This window comes from Myotis yumanensis, unplaced genomic scaffold (assembly GCF_028538775.1).
Source record: "Myotis yumanensis isolate MYYU_CA2020_CCGP unplaced genomic scaffold, mMyoYum1.0.hap1 SCAF_12, whole genome shotgun sequence".
Lineage (NCBI taxonomy): Eukaryota > Metazoa > Chordata > Mammalia > Chiroptera > Vespertilionidae > Myotis > Myotis yumanensis.
Genome location: NW_027223763.1, coordinates 25,505,588 through 25,525,245, shown reverse-complemented (window position 1 = coordinate 25,525,245; position 19,658 = coordinate 25,505,588). Strand labels below are relative to the sequence as shown.

The 19,658-nt window shown below is 37.2% G+C and overlaps 1 protein-coding gene across 1 annotated transcript in view; it reads left to right on the top strand.

The window, feature by feature from the left end:
* Window positions 1-18,860, top strand: part of TGFBR1 (transforming growth factor beta receptor 1) — a 48,678-nt gene extending 29,818 nt beyond the window's left edge. Inside the window, exons 4-9 of the mRNA XM_070431084.1 lie at window positions 2,821-3,051; window positions 6,548-6,715; window positions 7,295-7,451; window positions 9,048-9,172; window positions 11,223-11,353; window positions 14,386-18,860. Coding sequence (XP_070287185.1) covers window positions 2,821-3,051; window positions 6,548-6,715; window positions 7,295-7,451; window positions 9,048-9,172; window positions 11,223-11,353; window positions 14,386-14,511 — 938 coding nt within the window. The 3' untranslated portion in view covers window positions 14,512-18,860. The remainder of the gene's footprint in view (window positions 1-2,820; window positions 3,052-6,547; window positions 6,716-7,294; window positions 7,452-9,047; window positions 9,173-11,222; window positions 11,354-14,385) is intronic.
* The last annotated feature ends 798 nt before the right edge of the window (window positions 18,861-19,658 follow it).

The window sequence follows — 19,658 nt, the reverse complement described above, 5'->3', positions numbered from 1 at the left end:
TAAATGTCAAATGCCTATTTATTTTAAGGAAATTAACATATTGATGGATATGCATCAGGAAAGATGCATATATCTATCTGTTCATTTAGAAACTGATTTCATGACCTGAAGTCTTCTTCAGTAGAATTTGGCGCCATGTATATATATTTAGTAAGTGAGTTCTGTTATGACTTATAGGGCACTGGAGCCCACATCTCTTAGGGCAGCCTTTAGGGACCCCTGAGAACATTGTGAGGAAGGAAGCAATGAGAGGTTGAATTGAGATGGAGCAGCCTTAGTACTGAAGATGCGACAGTCTTTGGGCAGAAGTGGTAGAGGAGTGGAGATTGTTTTAGGGCTTCCCTGGGATTTCCCATTGATTCTGAGTTATTCCAAAGAGTTCCCCAAAGAAGATCTGGCTTATTCTAAAAGTTATTCTGGACCAAAATATGATAAGCAAGGACCAAAAGTCACAGGAAATCAGGGTGGCTACAGATCATTTGGAATTAATCCCTTGGACCCGTCTCTTGTTGCCAAACTTAGACCCAGGGAAATCAAAGCAACTTATGCCACTTGGCATAGGCTCCAGGGGAACAAGCCTACCTAAAGGAGCAAAAGAAATTACTGTCTGGATGGCAGTTGGTTTTCCAATAAGAATACATTTATTTACCTTAAAGATATAGATATGAAGTAAAGTCTTGAATTGTTATTTTTCCCATTTTATCTATAGTTATAGATCCATCAGGGATTACAGCTCTGTGATCTCTGTGAAAGCTTCACTTCTTTTATGCCTTACCCTGCAAAAACTTGTTTACATTTTTTGCAAGTAACTGTAGTTTGGGGTAGTTAGCTGATGTCTCATGTCTGAGTTATTTCATCGTTAAAATCAAAGTAATTAGGTTGTTAAGAGGTTCAAGTGAAACAAAAATGTTTGTGTGAAAACACGTGGGAAATGGTAACATATATCCAAATGACATGTGTTACTCTTATTGAAAAGATATTTGGAAGAAAAATCTGACATACAGGATCTATTTGCTGCATTGTACAAAAAAGCTTAGTTTAAGGCCTCCTTTCCCTGTCATAGTTCATTGGGTGCTAAATGGCCTGCAGATTAATCCAGACAGAAGCTATTGTCTGTTGAATGACAACAGAAAATGCCATTTCTTTCCCTTCTATTCATTATAAAGCCTTATTGCCTGCTACCTCATGCATGGGACTCATGCTTGTGAGTAAATAAAATGTATATACATAATGCCCCTTTTAGTTCTTTTACTCATTGAGGAAAAGGTAAAACTAAACATTTCATGTTATGAATATACATGCTTATTACTCAATACCAGGGCCATAATTGAGGAAAGGTCCTATCTCTCTCAGAGACTACTTTTAACTTGGGAACTGCAGAGAAGACAGTGAAGAGCTAACCTAATCCCTGTTGCATTAACTTGAGTCTCAGGTTGTGCATGTATCCATATTTAAGCTGTCATTGGATCGTCAAGTGTGTGTGAGCATGCATATGTGTGCAGTGTTTGAAAGAGAGTGAGTCTCATACCAATGTTCCTTATGTCTTGTTCATGCTTATGATCTGTTATAATGTATGCATTTTATTTAGGTCTTATTTCTATTCACTAATGTGAAGCATTTTCCCTATTGAAGTTTACTCTTCTCAAGGTACAGAAGAATAAAGCAGAGAACATAGAGATCTAAATTAGACTTGTTTATTTTTGTCTTTAGAAGAAAATTATTACTTTTTGAAAATGCTCAGATATTCATGTGGGTTATAGTAACCAAATATAGATAATATGATGAATCTAGATGTGGTTTTTAATTTTAGGTCTGCATCTAGAATCCAAGGGTGATGGGAATAACAAAAACTTTCCTTGTCCCATTAGCCTATCTTGACCATCCCATTTACATAGGTCCTGAATTGTCAGCTATTTAGGTGAACTGGAATAGTCCCAAATACAGTGTTACTTAAATGTTGTAGGTAGTTGTAAATCCTTTTCTATAAATGAAATACGTGTGGCAATATTTCAAAAAACGCGTTTTAGAGTAAGGCAAGTTCAGTTGGAAAAAAAAAATTACTAAAGTAAATTGCTAGACACTTGTTTAAGATACTAGTATTGCATAGGCAGCCAGTTCCTAGCAAGTAAATTGCCTATCTTGAAATGGTTTCTGTGATAATTTACTGATTTATTAAAAGTTGGGCCAGAATTTATTTTTGTGTCTTGTATTCACATATTTTTCTCCTCCCACAATTAAAACTGTTACCAGATTCATCTTTCTAAAATCAGTTTTTTTTTAAAATTATTTCTCTCCATACATAGCCTCTTTTCAGACATTTTTAATAGTTCTTCGTTTACCCACAGCTCTCATTGGTCATGTTGAGCTTGGTATCTCTAGTATTTGTCACATTTTGGTGACAGTTTACCTTCTCTTCCACTGCTTTACTACATGCACCTCCTTTCTGTTTATCTAAGCTGGTTCCCTAAGAATGTATCATTCATTTCCTTCTTGTACCTGTGCTTGCATATTCCTCTTACCTGAATACCTTACCTCCTTTTCTTCTCCTTAGGTATCCCTCTGTAAAGGCCAGTCTAAATTCAACTTACTTTACAAAGCCTACCTTGACCCTCTAGCCAGGAGTTTCTGGATTCTTTTAATGTATTTATTATTTACCTTTTATCATGAGTTACTGTGTCTGCAAATGTGGTCTTTATTTCATTGAGATTGTAAGTTCCTTAAAAGTAGAGCTTAAAAGAGTTACACGTTTCCTATGGTGGTGTTGGATACCCATACTTTTGTTAATTGTTTGTATTGAATACTATTTATTTTTATCTTCAGGTTTGCCATTGCTTGTTCAGAGAACAATTGCAAGAACTATTGTGTTACAAGAAAGTATTGGCAAAGGTCGATTTGGAGAAGTTTGGAGAGGAAAGTGGAGAGGAGAAGAAGTTGCCGTGAAAATATTCTCTTCTAGAGAAGAACGTTCATGGTTCCGTGAGGCAGAGATTTATCAAACTGTAATGTTACGTCATGAAAACATCTTGGGATTTATAGCAGCAGACAATAAAGGTCAGTAGCATTTACTTTTCCTTTGAGTGTAGTAGTAACAAAATCTATTTAATAAAGCCTTTTTACAGATATGGCTACTGAGCCCTGTCAAATTTAATGAGAAAAATAGATGTGTGTCATATAGATTAGACCCATTTGGTCAAATGGAATATATTAGAAGACTTTAGAACCAGGAACTCCTTAAAGATTTCCTTGACTCTTGACAACCCGTTCCTAAATCTCTAATTGTTTTATAACAGCTAATTTTTTAAAAAGCCACGTGCTTTGTTATTTTGCTTCTGGACAGTTAGTTATTGAGTAAAGTCATAATACAGAAAAACTTATAAACTCGGGTTGCTCAACATTTTGAGGTAGGATAGAGCCCAGATATCTGTTTCCATTTAACCTCTTCACCTTAAGAGCATTCTGATATACACTAATAACTTTATTTATAAGGAGAGTAAAAAAAAACTTCTCAGTGTAGTCTGTTTTAAGTTCCCTGGGGCTTAAATAGATTATTAAGTAGATACATGGTTTCTCCAAAACCACATTGACACTTCCTTGCTTTGGCTCAGGTGCTTAAGGTCCAGGGTCAGATCAGATGCTGAGGAAGCAAGGAAGCCCTTTCAGGGGAGAGTCAGAATGAGTGGTGACTGTGAGCAGTGACTTCAGACTGTACTTGAAATACTTTTTTGGCTGCACCTACTATCTTTTGTCTACAATTTCTACTCTTATAGCTTTTGTCAGAGACGTATGTTACAACTCAACTCTCATTATTCCTAACCTGAATCAAATGCTTTCCAGCTTCCCTATTTTTAAAAAAATGCTATCATTATCTTTTTGAGATTGGCCAGAACCATAGTTATCTTTTTCCTTCTCTCCCTTCCCATTTTTTTCAACAACATTTATTGCTTCAAACTGTTAACAGTGTTTAAACTCAGTAATTATGGATGATTTGATTTTTCATTCTGCTTCTGTATTTTCAAATTTATATACAACAAGCATTTATTACTTGTTTATTTTTTAACTTTTATTTAGAGAAAATTTCCATTATATAAAAAAGAATAGTATAATGAACTTCCATTACTCACCTTTAATAATTATTAGTTCATTGCCAATCATATTTGATCTCTGATTTCATCTACACTGCCCCCCTAACTAAATTATTTGAAGCCAATTCCAGATAATATATCTTTCATCCATAAACATTCTCATTTGTATCTTTAGATTATAAAGAACTTTTAATGAAAAATAATCACACTACTATTGTCACTTTAAAAAATATCAAATATCTAGTCAGTTTTAAATTTCTGCAGCTGTCTCCTATTATTATTATTTTTAAACAATTGGTTATTCACTTTAGGATACAAAGTCCACACATTGCATTTGGTTGGTTTTAATCTTAAGTCCCTTAAAATCTCTAGGTTCCTTCGCCATCTTTTGTTTTTTTTCTTCTTGCAGTTTATTTGTTGAAGAAACTAAATTGTTTGTCCTGTAGGGCTTATCAGTCTGGATTTTACTAATTGAATTCCTATACTGTCTCTGAACTTGCTCCTTGTATTATTTGAAAACTGGTAGTTAGAATTAGAGACTGAATCTGAATATATTTTATTGGTTTCCTGAAAATATTTTCTGTTAGGCATGTTCCAAGTCGCAAACTGGCACAAAATGCTCCTGCTGCTGTGGGCTGAGCTTTCTCTTTGCATTTGCTCAAGCAGCAACCAAGCTGGTGCTGTCATCTGGTGGTCACCATGGGAACTAACTGACCTTGCTGGCTCTTCCCTTGCCCCTCTACCCCAGTTCCCTTCTCCCTTATCTTCATTCTCCTGGTTTAGTTAAATCTACCCAGATAACCTTTTACATATGCACAGCCTCTTACATATCTTTTTTCCTTCTGCTTTTCTTGTCAATTACCTCAGAAAATTCTGTCTTCCGTCTGCCTGTGTTCCTATTTATTTCTTGTATTTCATAATTCAGTCATGGATAATAAGCAGGCAGATAAAGTAGTGATATATCTGTGTCATGGAAGAGACAAGGTACACTTTGAACAGAATCAACTTACGAAGAACAAGTTTGTAAAGAACTAGTATCATAAATCTCTAAATCCTTTTGAAAGTACTGAAAAATCCCCTCCAGAATCTTCTGAAAACATTTTTCTTGATCTCTTCTAATCAGAGTTGCTTTCCTTCAGATAACAGCCTTCAAAATATAGAAGTTGTTTTATGTCAATTTGGGTTTTGTCTTTTGTTTTATAACTAATGAGGAAAGAAACAGCACATTTTAAATTCTCATGTCCCATGCTATGGAACTAAGTGCTTTAATGTACTAAATGCATTTAAAAAAATCTGTTATTCTATTTTTAAAATCTTCTTAATGGTCTTACAAAGTAAGGTATTCTTGTTGTGTAAAGGGAGACACTGTGGCTCACTGGTTAGGAAACTTGTCTGAAGTCACTTAGTCAATAACAGCTCCTGGATTTGAACTCAGGTCACAATGACTTCAGGTGTGTATCGTTTACTGAATTGTGCTGCTTCCTACTATTGTAATACTTTTCCTCACAATTTTATGAAATGCGGTTTTTCATATATTTCTAGCTACTTGTACGTTAAATAGGCTTTTGTGGACCAGCCTATCCAAAACCTTTACCTTGATTCCCATGGGAAAACACATTGCAAATTCATGCATCAGCTTACAAGTGAACTTTTGGTACATACATTCCTAGTTCTTGAGGTTTAAAATCACCTTGTGTGTGTAAAACTGGTTTCGGTCCCAACTTTTTCTTCTCCTGACATTTCAGTTCTGGCTCAGTTTTTCCGTGTGTCAGTGATATACTTTTATGAAGTCTTAGAGTCATAATCATCTCGTGTGGCTTCTTTGTTAACTATATTCAGAGCCTCTCATTAAAGCTTGCATTTCTTCATTTCACCTCACTTTGAGTTTTGTTCCATACTGCTCCATTCCACACTGTGGCCATACTAGGGTCCTGATACTTCTCATTTTCCTGCTTCCCTTCATTGTTTCCTTCCTCCCAGAAACAATCACTGAGCACCTAACCTGAACCAGGCATTTTTCTAGGCACTAAAGAGTTCCCACTTTACCACTGTCTCTGTAGACTCAAGATTACCATCTTTGAACTGTGATTTCTTGTCTTTCTCTTTTTTTTTTAAATTTATCTTTATTGTTGAAAGCATTAGAGATTGTCTCCTTCTGCCCGCCCCCCATTAGCCCCCTCCATCCCGCTTTCACCCCCTCCTCAGCCCTTCACCGATTCCTTGTCTCTTAAATGGGATTAGTCATCCAGCCTTATCTCAGGAAATGAGGCTTACTCTGAGGACCTAAAGGATGCATATGTAAAAGTATAAGACAAAATGAAAATACAGGAAAATATGAAGGAAATATTTACAAATTTAAGGTTCGATCATATTGTAGTGGGATTTGGGATAAAGTGATAACTTTTGAACAAATAAATTGTAAATGTTCTACAGCCTGTCTGAAATATTGTTATTATACTTTGCAGACAATGGTACATGGACTCAGCTCTGGTTGGTGTCAGATTATCATGAGCATGGATCCCTTTTCGATTATTTGAACAGATACACAGTTACTGTGGAAGGAATGATAAAACTCGCTCTGTCCACAGCAAGTGGACTTGCCCATCTTCATATGGAGATTGTTGGTACCCAAGGTAACATGAAGCAATCCTGTTTTCACTTTCAATTCCCATGGATCTAGTGTCTGTTCAGAACATTTTTGTAGGAAGTCAGTCTAATTGGAGATGTTATATTTCTGTTGAAAATCTCACATGGAGTCAGGAATCTAGGAATTTGTTTAAAGATCCTGTAGTCATTGTAACAATACTGATATTTTTGTGAGTTCTTAAAAATGGCATTCAGTTTCCTACTTGTGATTTTTGAGGATATTGATTTCAGAATTCAAGTCTAAGAGATGTATTTTTATGTGTAGTATCAAATGAAAGTGGAAATGCTATATAAATGTTATCTTCCATCTAACAAAATTATATTTGACTTTGAGATAAGACTGCATGAGACCCTTTGACAGTTGAAAAATTAAATATGTTTTAGTTATTAAATGTTTATGCTATGATTTTTGTGCTATGTAGGATATCAGACATCAACAAATCTCTATGCTCTAGTGATTATCCACTTGCTACCTGTTTCACTTGAGGTTGTTAAGTAATGACCCAGGTAAAAATTGTGATTGGTACTACCTTTTAAGCAATTATGTTTCATTTCTTTTTCTTTAGGAAAACCAGCCATTGCTCACAGAGATTTGAAATCAAAAAATATCTTGGTAAAGAAGAACGGAACTTGTTGTATTGCAGACTTGGGACTGGCAGTAAGGCATGATTCAGCCACAGATACAATTGATATTGCTCCAAACCACAGAGTGGGAACAAAACGGTATACTTGTGAATAAATAGTCTTTAATATGTTTTAAAAGCAAGTTCTTTTCCTTCTCATCTGCATATACATATTTTCTCTGAAACTCAACCTTTATTAGATTGGCCACAGGTAGAAGATCTTATGGTTTTGTCTGCTCAGAAACCAAGGTTACCTGACTTAAAAAGAAGCCTGCTGATGAAAGATGGTCCTTCCAGAAAATATTTTCATTAGTGATGTTAATAATAATAGCAATAGGAGCTAATGTTTATAGGGTACCTACTGTGTGCCAATCATTTTAATGAAATTTTTAAATATATTATCTCATTTGATGCCCTCCTCAAATGCTGTACTGTAACTATCCAAACTATTTTCAGTTCCTGAAAATATGCCTGCCTTTCTTCCTTAAAACTTTTGCATGTGCTGTACCTAGAGTCCACTTTCCCCTACTGTTTCCCTAACTTGTACTCACCCTTTCTTTCTCATAGGAAGCCTTTCCTGGACTATTAGGTGTTCTTGCCAACAGCTCTCATAGCATGCTGAAATTGGACCGTTAAGGCACTTAACACATTATGGTGTAATTATTTATTTGTCTGTATATTCCATTGGGTTGTAGGCCACTTGGAAGCAATCTGTATTCTCAGTATCCATCACAGTGCCTAATACATAGTAGATACTCAGTAAATATTTGTCCTCAAAATAATCTAACTAGGTAGGTGTCATTATTCTCAAGTCACAGATGAGGAATACACCTCATAGAGGTTATGTAATGTGGCCAACCTCTTAAATGGATGGTAAGCTGAAGAGCTGAGATTTGAACCTGTGAACACAACATATCTTCAAACTACCACCTTGGCCTTGAAGTGAGCCAAGCTTTATCTAAGTTGTATTTATGACTTCTGGATTCACTAGGGACTCTCAGAATTCTAAACTCTGGTTGCAGTACAGTGGTTGCCACAGGTCTTTGTAGGTCCTGATCTGTAACCTTAGTAGGGCTTTTGAAACCTCAGGACTCCACACTGTGGCATCAATAGGAAAATTAGCATTCATTTTAATCTACTATTTTCTTCCCTGGGCTGTGTCCCTGCCCTATTGTCCACCCGATTTTAATGAGGAGACTTCTAGATTAAAATAAATAGTTCCTGCAAAGTACATGACAAAGTAGGTGGTGTGCATCAGGACATTTGTTAACAGTCACAGTTGTTTCCTGTGGCTTTCATTGAAAACTAAGATTATAAGGCAGGTAGCAATTAGGGTTTAATTGACATCATTAATTTGGAAGCCAGTATGGTTATATAATACTTTTCTTGAGTCTAATATGATCTCAGTTATGTAATACTGTATTTGTATGAATAGAGAGATGTCTGAAAGCATATTCATCAAACATTAACACTGTGTGATAGTAATGGAATGATTTTTTACTTTGTACTTTACTTTGGGAAAATATTTATAAGGATGGGTCAGTTAAAAAACCCAGCAGTACCATGCTGAAAGAGGGGGAAAGTCATATATTTTTTTTTTCTTTTTTAATTCTCAGGGGTAAAAGAAAATTTATTAAACAGTTCAAAAATAATATGGCCACCATTCAATAAAATAAAATACTGATTTCTCTTTTAGGTACATGGCCCCTGAAGTTCTAGATGATTCCATAAATATGAAACACTTTGAATCCTTCAAGCGTGCTGACATCTATGCAATGGGCTTAGTATTCTGGGAAATAGCTCGAAGATGTTCCATTGGTGGTAAATTTCTTCCCCTTTCCTCAACAGTTTGTCATGAACAGAAGTTGTTTAAGAATTTCTTTCTCTTTTATTGAATGAAATTAAACACATCAACAGTCTGAAATTATGCTCACCAGGTGATCAGGAGAGTGCCAAGAAAATAAAGGAGCCAAAACCTGTAATGGGGGAACACAACGTGACATGCTTTACCTAATGCACAGCTTTATCCTAATGTATTCCTTTCCTGTTTCCTCTTGAATCTTGGAAGGCATCAGACTCTAACCCTTTATTTTCTTGAAATAGAGTTATGTTGAATGGATGACTGCTTTGGTGGTCACCCAGGAAACTGTCTAGCATGCACCTGAGTCAAACTGATTTTTCCTCCTGAGATGGTGGTTATTTTTCCCAACTTGGAAATTAGGTATACAGAGTACAGTACAATTACACCGCCATTACGTTGCTTTTTGACGTAAGTTTGCTTTAACTTTTTTTTTTTTATCCTCAAGGAGTGACGATATTTTTTCCTGTGTGTGTGTGTGTTTTAAGAGCGGGGCAGAAGGGTAGAGAGAGACAGAGAGAGAGAGAGATCGAGAGAGAGAAACATTGATGCGTTGCCTCCCACATGCGCCCTGACCGGGGTCAGGGATCAAACCTGCAACCCAGGTACATCCCTTTGACCAGGAATTGAACCCGAGACCTTTTGGTGTGTGGGCTGATGCTCTAGCCACTGAGCCATGCTGACCAGGTCTGTTTTAACTTTTAAATTTAGTTTTAGGTAGAGCACTTTTTTTTTTAATATATTTTATTGATTTTTTACAGAGAGGAAGGGAGAGGGATAGAAAGCCAGAAACATCGATGAGAGAGAAACATCGATCAGCTGCCTCCTGCATGCCCCCCACTGGGGATGTGCCCGCAACCAAGGTACATGCCCTTGACCGGAATCGAACCTGGGACCCTTGAGTCTGCAGGCCGACGCTCTATCCACTGAGCCAAACCGGTTCTGGCGGTAGAGCACTTTTGATGTTTCCTTGAGAAAGGCTCTTATCTGGGAGCCCACACTTGGCTGAGACTAGGTGATGGTGAACCTTTTGAGCTCGGCGTGTCAGCATTTTGAAAAACCCTAACTTAACTCTGGTGCCGTGTCACATATAGAAATTTTTTGATATTTGCAACCATAGTAAAACAAAGATTTATATTTTTGATATTTATTTTATATTTTAAATGCCATTTAACAAAGAAAAGTCAATCAAAAAAATGAGTTCGCCTGTCACCTCTGACACGCGTGTCATAGGTTCGCCATCACTGGACTAGGGTCTCAGGTTTTTGAGGCAGTGAGGGGCAGAGTGTGCTCTGCATTGTAGCAGAGAGAACAGGTCATTGACAGATGCAAGTAAAGGAAGGGATTTGCACCTCAGGCTTGTCTTGTAGGATTCCCATCTCAGTGATAGAGGGTATATCCCCATGCCAAGTGAGAGGCCATGCACTCATGGAAGAAAAACTCATTAAAACTCTTAAGAGTTCTAGAGGAAACTATCAATCTAGTCCCCACAGCTCATAATTCACCATCATTCAAATAGCCTTTATGATCCCACAGTAATATATAGTTTCAGGGTGTGAGCCCAATCAGGTTAGGGAGGTAGGTTGTTGATAGAGATGCGGATGAGACAGAGCAAGCTGTGAACCCTGTTCACTCACCTAGTTTAGTAATGGAACCCTGTGATAGCACGCTCAGGACTTCCTTTCCTGCCTGGTCAAAGAATGGTCTGGCATTATCTGAGTAAACTCTTTAAAATCCATTTTTTCGGCCAAAACCGGTTTGGCTCAGTGGATAGAGCATCAGCCTGCGGACTGAAGGGTCCCAGGTTCGATTCCGGTCAAGGGCATGTGCTTGGGTTGCGGGCACATCCCCAGTGGGAGATGTGCAGGAGGCAGCTGATCGATGTTTCTCTCTCATCGATGTTTCTAACTCTCTATCTCTCTCCCTTCCTCTCTGTAAAAAATCAATAAAATATATTTAAGAAAAAAAAAAAAAAAAAAATCCATTTTTTCTTTCTTTCTTTTACCAATATAGGAATTCATGAAGATTACCAGCTGCCTTATTATGATCTTGTACCTTCTGATCCATCAGTTGAAGAAATGAGAAAAGTTGTTTGTGAACAGAAGTTGAGGCCAAATATTCCAAACAGATGGCAGAGCTGTGAAGTGAGTATTTTTTTTAGACACTATGCAGTTTTCTAAACTACTGTTTAGTAACTGCAAATTTGCTACTTTTCTTTAAGGAAAACAGACACAGGTTCTCTTTTTCTTTTTCATAGCAGTTAAACTGAGTGAAACGGAATAATTTGTTTTTCATGTTAGTTTTTAAGCACATTGAAAGGGCCATGGTGTAGTTGCACTGGCCATGAGAACAGTGTTTATTTGGACCTGCCGATAACCAAAGCACCTGCATTTTAAATGAATACTTCCCTTCAATCAGGGCAGTCCAGAATAGTGGGATGCGTGCTGACAGGAATCGGGAGACCAGTATTCTAGGTCAAGCCTGGGTACCGTTTCAGAGCGACGCTGGGCAAATGCCTTCAGTTCTCTAACTTTAGCATGACTTTTTGTAAAATGAAGAACTTGGATAAGATGATTATGAAGATGGTTCTGATAGTTTTATGTCTTATTCTTCTCATTGCCCGTATGATCACTCACCAGGAATTTGGGGAAAAAGCTCCCCCCACAGTGTCTGAGCTTCTCAACCCTAGCTCTTACAAAAAGTTTTAGAAATCTCTTTGTAGTTGTAAATTTAAAGAACTTTTAAGACAAATTTTATGGAATCCATCTTTAATTGTTGCCTGTTACTAATCATAATACTGGTGAGGCAGAACATTTCCCTCCAGATTTGAAGTTTTGTACTTTAGGAGGAATTAAAAGCTGACCACTAAGTAGTTGATTTTACATCTCAAAATAATGTAGGACTCAGTAGAACCTTTGACATCAAGAGCTCTCCTTAGCTATCTCCAACAAAACCATGTACTTAGACCCAGATACGTCTTATGTGTGCAAAGAATCGGCATGTTTAACAAATGAAATTGGGCTGGATTTTGCCTCTGAAAAATTTGATCTTAATACTGCAGTACAGACTTGAGTATTTGTGTATTTACTCTATAATTCGAACAGATTCTTCCTGAACAGATAGGTGGCTTTTTACCCATCAAGAAAAGTTTAAGAGCATACCTGAACTTGCAGTGACTACCACATCATGCTGAATTAATGCCATTCAGTTTGTTTTTTCTCCATTTAGTTAGTTTTTTATGTACTTATCACTAATTCAGTTTTTCACTTTCCTAGGGTTTTATAAATCTCCTCTCAATAGTTGAAACATATTTTAAAAAATAGATGAAACTGACTAAAGAAATGCCTTTAAGAACCTTCTGACCTTTTCCAGTCGGGATTGGTTGCTCTCTAACCCAGCTGTACAGCTTTCATCTTGGGATATCCCTCACCTTTGGTCCTGGGATTCTCTTTGCCTGTTTTGTCGTGAATTCTCCTTCCTGGATCACATGTTTTCATGTTTCTTGGTTTGCTCATTCCTCCCCTCCTTTAGGTCTCTGCTTAAATGTTACCTTGTCAATGAGATGTTACTTCTCCATCTGTTTAAAATAGCATCCCTCTTGACCTGGCTGGCGTGGCTCAGTGGTTACAGTGTCTGCCCACTCACAGGTTTGATTTCTGGTCAAGGGCATGTACCTGGGTTGTAGGTTTCATCCCCAGCCCCAGTCTGGGCGCATGTGGGAGGCAACTAATCCATGTGTACCTTTCACATCGATGCCTCTCTCTCTCTCTCTCTCTCTCTCTCTCTTTCTCTTTCTCTCCCCCCCTCTGTGTCTCTCTCTCTTCTTCCTCTTCCCCCTCCCCTCCCTTCTACTTTCTAAAAATCAGTGGGAAAAAATATCCCCAGATGAGGGTTAACAACACCACCAACAACAAAGCATCCTCCTCATCTAGCATATTTTATCTTCTTCCCTAAATGATGTTTCTCCTTAGCACTTACCGCTGACACTCCATGTATTTTACTTATTTGTTAATGTTATGCTTTAACTCTCTAGAATATAAGGTTTATGAAGGCAGGGATTTTGTGTTTGTCCACTGCCATATCCCTAGTACCTAGGACAGAATCTGGTATGTGGTAGGTACTCAGTAAATATTTGTTGAATGAATATATGTCTGTGATGGGCACTTGGTCCTTTTTAATCTAGAAACAAATGTTCACTTCTAGGAAATGTTTCTGAAATATTTATTTGATTTCCTCTTTCATTTCCCACTCTTTGCTTTTTTCAACTCTGATTATGAATGTTAGACCTCAGAAATAAAAACCTATCAATGAAATATCCAATACCATATTTTTTGGATCTCTTTGAGGATGTTAATGATAGATTGTTGATTTTTTTTTTTCTCTGTATACAGCTTCTGTTTTCTCCAAGCTGCTTTTCTCTGTTTGTGTCAGCTTCTGCATTTTATAGACTTCTCTCAAATGTTTGATGAAACTCATGCTCTGTTTAAAAACAGGGCACTGAATGCTTATAGGAAGCTCTGTGCAAAGGAATGGAGCTTTTTGACTGTAATCTTTAAGTGATCTGACAGGGGCCACTGATCTCAGTCCCTTCAGGTCTCTCCTCTAAGGGCTGCTCACATGCTCCAGAGAAGACTCTTCCAGGCTCTTGCCTGGCGTAGTATGTACATGTTGCTGCCTGTGTTTTGGGGAGAAAGCCTATGGTCTTAGCATTTAGTGTATTGTCAGTATGGAATTTTCTCATCTATGTTCCCCAAGTCAGAAATTTCTATTTTACCCTCTCAGATACAAACCTCTAGTCTATTACTGGGGTAGGGAAGGGGGAAGGGCAGGTATCTGGGGTTCCAGCTCTTCTAGCTAATGCTTCTATTTTTCGCCTGAATTTCCCTCTAAATTAGTGTGAGTCAAGTTCCTTCTTTGCCTTACAGAGCTCTGATTTAGGATTCAGCTTTTTCAGGTGAGTGAGTCACTCTGTGTCTCCTTTCCAGCTGCTAGTATTGGTACCTCATCAATGGGAATTTAGGTTATTTCTGTTCACATGGTATTACAAATGCTCAAACAAAAAACTTGTACATTTAGAAATGTCATTTAGAAGTAAAACTCGCAGATAAATTATATTCTTATCTAGATGGATTGATAGAGTGCATGCATTAATTCTTTTTCTTGTATTTTCTTGTAGGCCTTGAGAGTAATGGCTAAAATTATGAGAGAATGTTGGTATGCCAATGGAGCAGCGAGGCTTACAGCTTTGCGGATTAAGAAAACTTTGTCACAACTCAGTCAACAGGAAGGCATCAAAATGTAACTCTGCGGCTTTGCCTGAACTCTCCTTTTCTTCAGATCTGCTCCTGGGCTCTAATTTGGGAGGTCACTTGTTCTACCTCACTGAGAGGGAACGGAAGGACATTGCTCCTTTTGCAACAGTGTAATAGGTCAATTTAAAACTTCCCAGGGTTTCTTTGGGCCCAGGAATCAGCCATGTGGGTCCTTTCTGTGCACTATGAACTCTTCTTTCCCAGGACAGTTACAAAGTGTTGTATAGTCTACCTTTATTTTTTATTAATACAAAACTTTTTGTTTTTTAAAGCTAAAATTGCTGGTCTTAACGTTAGGTAACTCTGCTGTGCTGAAGATCATTGTTAAGGGTAAAGGAGCTGGATTGCTGAGTTATCCGAAGCATTTCTTATTTTTAAAGAAAGAATTTACTCCTGGTTAGTACATTCTCAGAGGATTCTGAACCACTAAAGAGTTTTCTTGATTCAGACGTTGAATGTACTCTTCTGTAAATTTCAGGATCTTAAAACTAACACTTAAACTCTTAGCTTGAGTCTAAAAATGACCTCATATAGTAGTGAAGAACATAATTTATGCAGTTTTATTTTGTATACTATTATCGTTCTTTCACATATTCAGAATATTACATGCCTTCAAATGGGATTGTACTATACCAGTAAGTGCCACTTCTGTGTCTTTGTAATGGAAATGAGTGGAATTGCTTAAAGTCTGTGCGTGTTAAAACCTGTAGTGTTTCAATTCAGATAGTTTATCTGGGTAAACCAGACATCTTCTCTTTTGCTTTTTTTTTTTTTGGAGAGTTTTTCTGATGTCATTTTGTATTCCAGTTTGAAAATGCCTTTCTCCTACCAGAATGTGTTTAAACCACTAAAGAAGTGAAGTGGCATTAATTGGTAAATTGTTATCATGGTCATGTTGGATAGTCTCTCATTAGGGTTTTGCATTTTAGTTGTGTTGTCTAAGTATACTTTAAAAAATATCAAGTGGCACTCTAGATGCTTATAGTACTTTAATTTAAAATTGGTAGCATACAGACTAATTTTTCTAAAAAGGAAAATTTGTCTAGCTGCTTGTGGAAAGTTGTGTGGCATTCTGTAAGCCATTTTGTTCTTTATGTGATCAAAGACAGTGTTATTTTTTTAAGAAATGAATTACGTTTGAAGTTAGAATATGGTTAATGTTAAATGATAGGCCTTTTTCTAGGAAGGTAAAGGTAGTTAATTGAGTAGATAACAGGTGTGCGAGAGAGTCACATTTGTTACGTAGGAGTCACTGGTGGGTTTTCTGTCTGTAACTGAGGTTAGAGTTAGTGTGGTTTTGAGGTGTCACTACATTTTGAGGAAGGCAGCTTTTAATTCAGTCTTTCCTTCTGTGTGCAGATATTTTAACTGCTTAATTTACATGGCTCTGTAATAAATTCAGCACACTCGTGGTATTTGGGAGAGTGGTAGCTAAAGCGTATTCTGAGTATAGGTTCTCCATTTACAAATGTTTTTGGTCAAATTGAATGTTTACAATAAACTGGTCATGGTCTTCTCACATTAAGTTGAAACTAGCTTATAACAACTGGTTTTACTTCCAGTGCTAAAAGTCTTTGCAGAGCTTTTACAGTTTTTAACGTTTTCTTTATCACTGTGATCTTATTCTGAGGGGCAAAACTATTTAGCTGTGAGGCAGACACTGACTTTATGGTGCCGTCGATTTCCCAGTGAAAGAGTTAGAATAACCTTTACAGTATTCAGGTCAGTAAGAGGTAGTGGTTATTGACGCTGACTAAACTGCATTCTGATAATGTCTTATCTCTTATACATAGACTAAGTTTGAAAGACTATTTGGTCTTAAAACCAAAGTAATTTTAGAAAAAATGACATTACACAGGAATTTAGTGTCAATTTCATGTGTTTAAAAATGTCATGGGGAAATGTGCTTAGAAGTTAATATTTTGACTCCAATATTTTGAATTATTTTTGTAGTTTCCATAATTTCATTAAAGCAGATATATGAGTTTGACAGGTTTGTTTTTATAATTGTGTTATATTTCCTGTTTAATAATCTCTAGCTCTGTGATTAGGCACTCTTTTTCCCCCGCGCCTGCCATTTCTAAACCTACCAGATCTGCTTTATGAAATCCAGGGGACCAATGTATTTTATCACAAACTATTTTTATATAATTTTAAGAACCTACCAAAAGTTCTTGTCTGATTTAAAGTTGTGACATATGATTGCTCACTTTCATACAAGGTAATCGAATTTTGTTGATTATATTGTTTATGAAATCAAAGATTGAGTTACAATTATACTTTTCTTAAGTTGATAAAATGTATTTTTGATGAGTCAGGGAATTTTTTTAAAGTTGAAATTTAGTTCTAAATTTTATTTACATATTGCAGCTAGTTCCTTGTTTGGCTAATGACAGTTTGATAAACCTCAATTGGCTAATATTGAAAATGAAAGTAATTTAAAAAATGAAACAGATCATCTGCAGTTAAGTTTGACTAGAGTATTAATTTTGTCGTTTAGAAACTTAAGCCTTTGTTTATACTGCCTGTCTTCAGGTGCTCACCTTCTAAGATTCAACTTGGCTAATATATACCTTCAGGCAAATTACCTGTCCACATCCATTTTGTCAGTACCCTGGAGGAATGAGGATGGGGAGGTATGGCCTACGGGGGCACAGACACTCATGGTCCTTCCTTTTATAACTTCAGCTCTGTTTCTTTCAACCTGCCTTCCTGCTGATCCCTGACTCAGATACCATAACCTTGCCAACCTTCCCCTTCCCCTTCCCCAGCAGCCTTTCCACTAAATAGCTGACTTTGATATCTATTGTGATATCTAAAATGGTTGTGGAAGTTGTGGGACATACTTTCATTTTTCATTTCCTTGAATATTGGATGTTACTGAGAAGGATCTCCAAGTTTGGAGATCGGGCAGATGATGGTCCTGCTGGCTGCCCTACTTTGACTTCAGCCTTGGCCAACGAGTGGCAGCTATGGCAGTCGGAGATATGCCGGAAGCCGTGGCCAGTTGTATTCCCTATAGGACAGGGTGAAGCCCAAAGAGCTGAGCCTATAATTCTACTGTAATAATAGTGCTCAAGAAGTGCCTTGAGTTGGTATAGAGTGCCATGCCATCAAGAATTCCAAATTTCAGTTCTTACTACAAATGTAACTGGTCACTTGTCCACTTTGCAGCTTATGCATGAGTTACCTTTTATTTTTCTCTACATCTGAGAACTGTCACATAGAATATTCTGTAAAACATGATGGCAAAGTGCTAATTAAAATGCATAACAAAATCAGTATCCCATTGGACATGTCACATCAAGAGTTAATTTTTATCCTCACACTGAAAGAGCAATTGTAAGTCACCTGTTTTTTGTTTCTTGATTGTGGCGGTGTTTTGGCTCCAGATAATAGAGATTCCAAATTATGATTCTGTTACAACTTGGCAAAAAATGCCAATTCACATATTTTTGAGATCTTAGGGATAGCTCTGGACATGTAGTACAGCTTCTTATGTCTGTTTTGGAACACTGGGTTAGCCATGGCCCTCTGTCTAGGAATGCTGGACTTCTAGGACGTTGAGGATTGTCAGTACATTCAAAGTTTTCCATCCCGTTATGCAATCTTATTTTTAATTGTAAACTTTAAAAATGTGGTTAATAACATTCAACCTGTTTCTTAAAGCTTAAAAAGAACTTCATTGAATTTATTTTTATTTTTTTAACTAGATTTGTGAATGAATATGATGAACTGTGTTTTGATAATCCCTTTTTCACATTGTGCCAATGGAATGGGGTGTTTGCTATTTCTTTATATGTCAAGGAGATGCTTCAAAATGTCAATTGCTTTAAACTTAAATTACCTCTCAAGAGACCAAGGTACATTTACCTCATTGTATATATGTGTTTAAATATTTGTCAGAGCATTCTCCAGGTTTGCAGTTTTATTTCTATAAAGCGTGAGTATTATATTGTTACATTACTCAAATGGTACTGTATTGTTTATATTTGTACCCCAAATAACATCTTCTTACTTTCTGTTTTCTGTATTTTATTGTATTTGTGTAAAATCCTTTTGGCTTTTATCATGTAATCTCTGCTCTTTCAGATGTGTACAGAAAATGTCCATATAAATTTTCCTTTAAGTTGAATGATTTTGAGAAACCTGTAAAGAGGAGAGAAAAACAAAAACTGCAGTTCCTCATAAGTTTTTAAAGTATGTATATTGTATTTGTAGTAATATTCTGAATGAACTGTAAATAGGAAGTAGAAGAGTGATACTTAATGTCAAGTCCTAACACTACAGTAGAACAATGGAAACAATGCAAATAAATTACTTTTCCCCCAAGTGACAATGGCGTCACCTATCTATCTATCTATCTATCTATCTAAAAGTCTAATATGCAGATTGTCCCCACTAGAGGTCGACCAGGAGACTGATCACTCGCTATGACGTGCGTTGACCACCAAGGGGTGGCACAGAATGAAGGAAGGCCCCGCCCGGCCAGCATCCAGCAGCCGGGGGAGGGAGGCCCCGATCGGCCTTGATCACCGGCCAGGCCTAGCGACCCTACCCGTGTACAGATTTCATGCACTGGGCCTCTAGTTTAAAATAAAGTGTGTCTGACCGAGTGAGCCATGCTGTTATGAAATGTAGTTGCTGAAGTTAGAGACTAGAATCTTTGGATTCCTACCCAGGAAAAATTACAGTATCGAAACATGTTAGAGAATTGCTCACCTGCCCAGGGTGCATCTCTGTGCTGGCTTCTTCCCACCTGCTGGGGGCTGTTGAGCTGCCAGTGGTCAGGATAGGACCTGTCTGCAGGGGAACTGCTTTGCTTCTGACTCAGCAAGTTTGCTAAGTTTGTGTTAGAGCCATATTATTATTTTGATTCTTTAAAGAACTGCTGGAGGAGATGTGCTCGAACCCCTGACTGGCTGGGACATAGGGGTTGCAGGTTAGATTGCCCTCAAAGCAGAGACTAGTCACTTCAACTCAAAGACTGGACTTAGGGGTTTTTTTCTTTCTTCATAATAAGACACCTCTGTAGAGCTTTCATTGGAAAAACTGACATTTTCTTTAAAAAAACATAGATTCAGAAAAACAGCTTGACTAGCTTTATATAGGTCTCTTCTGCCTCTGGTGTTTCCTG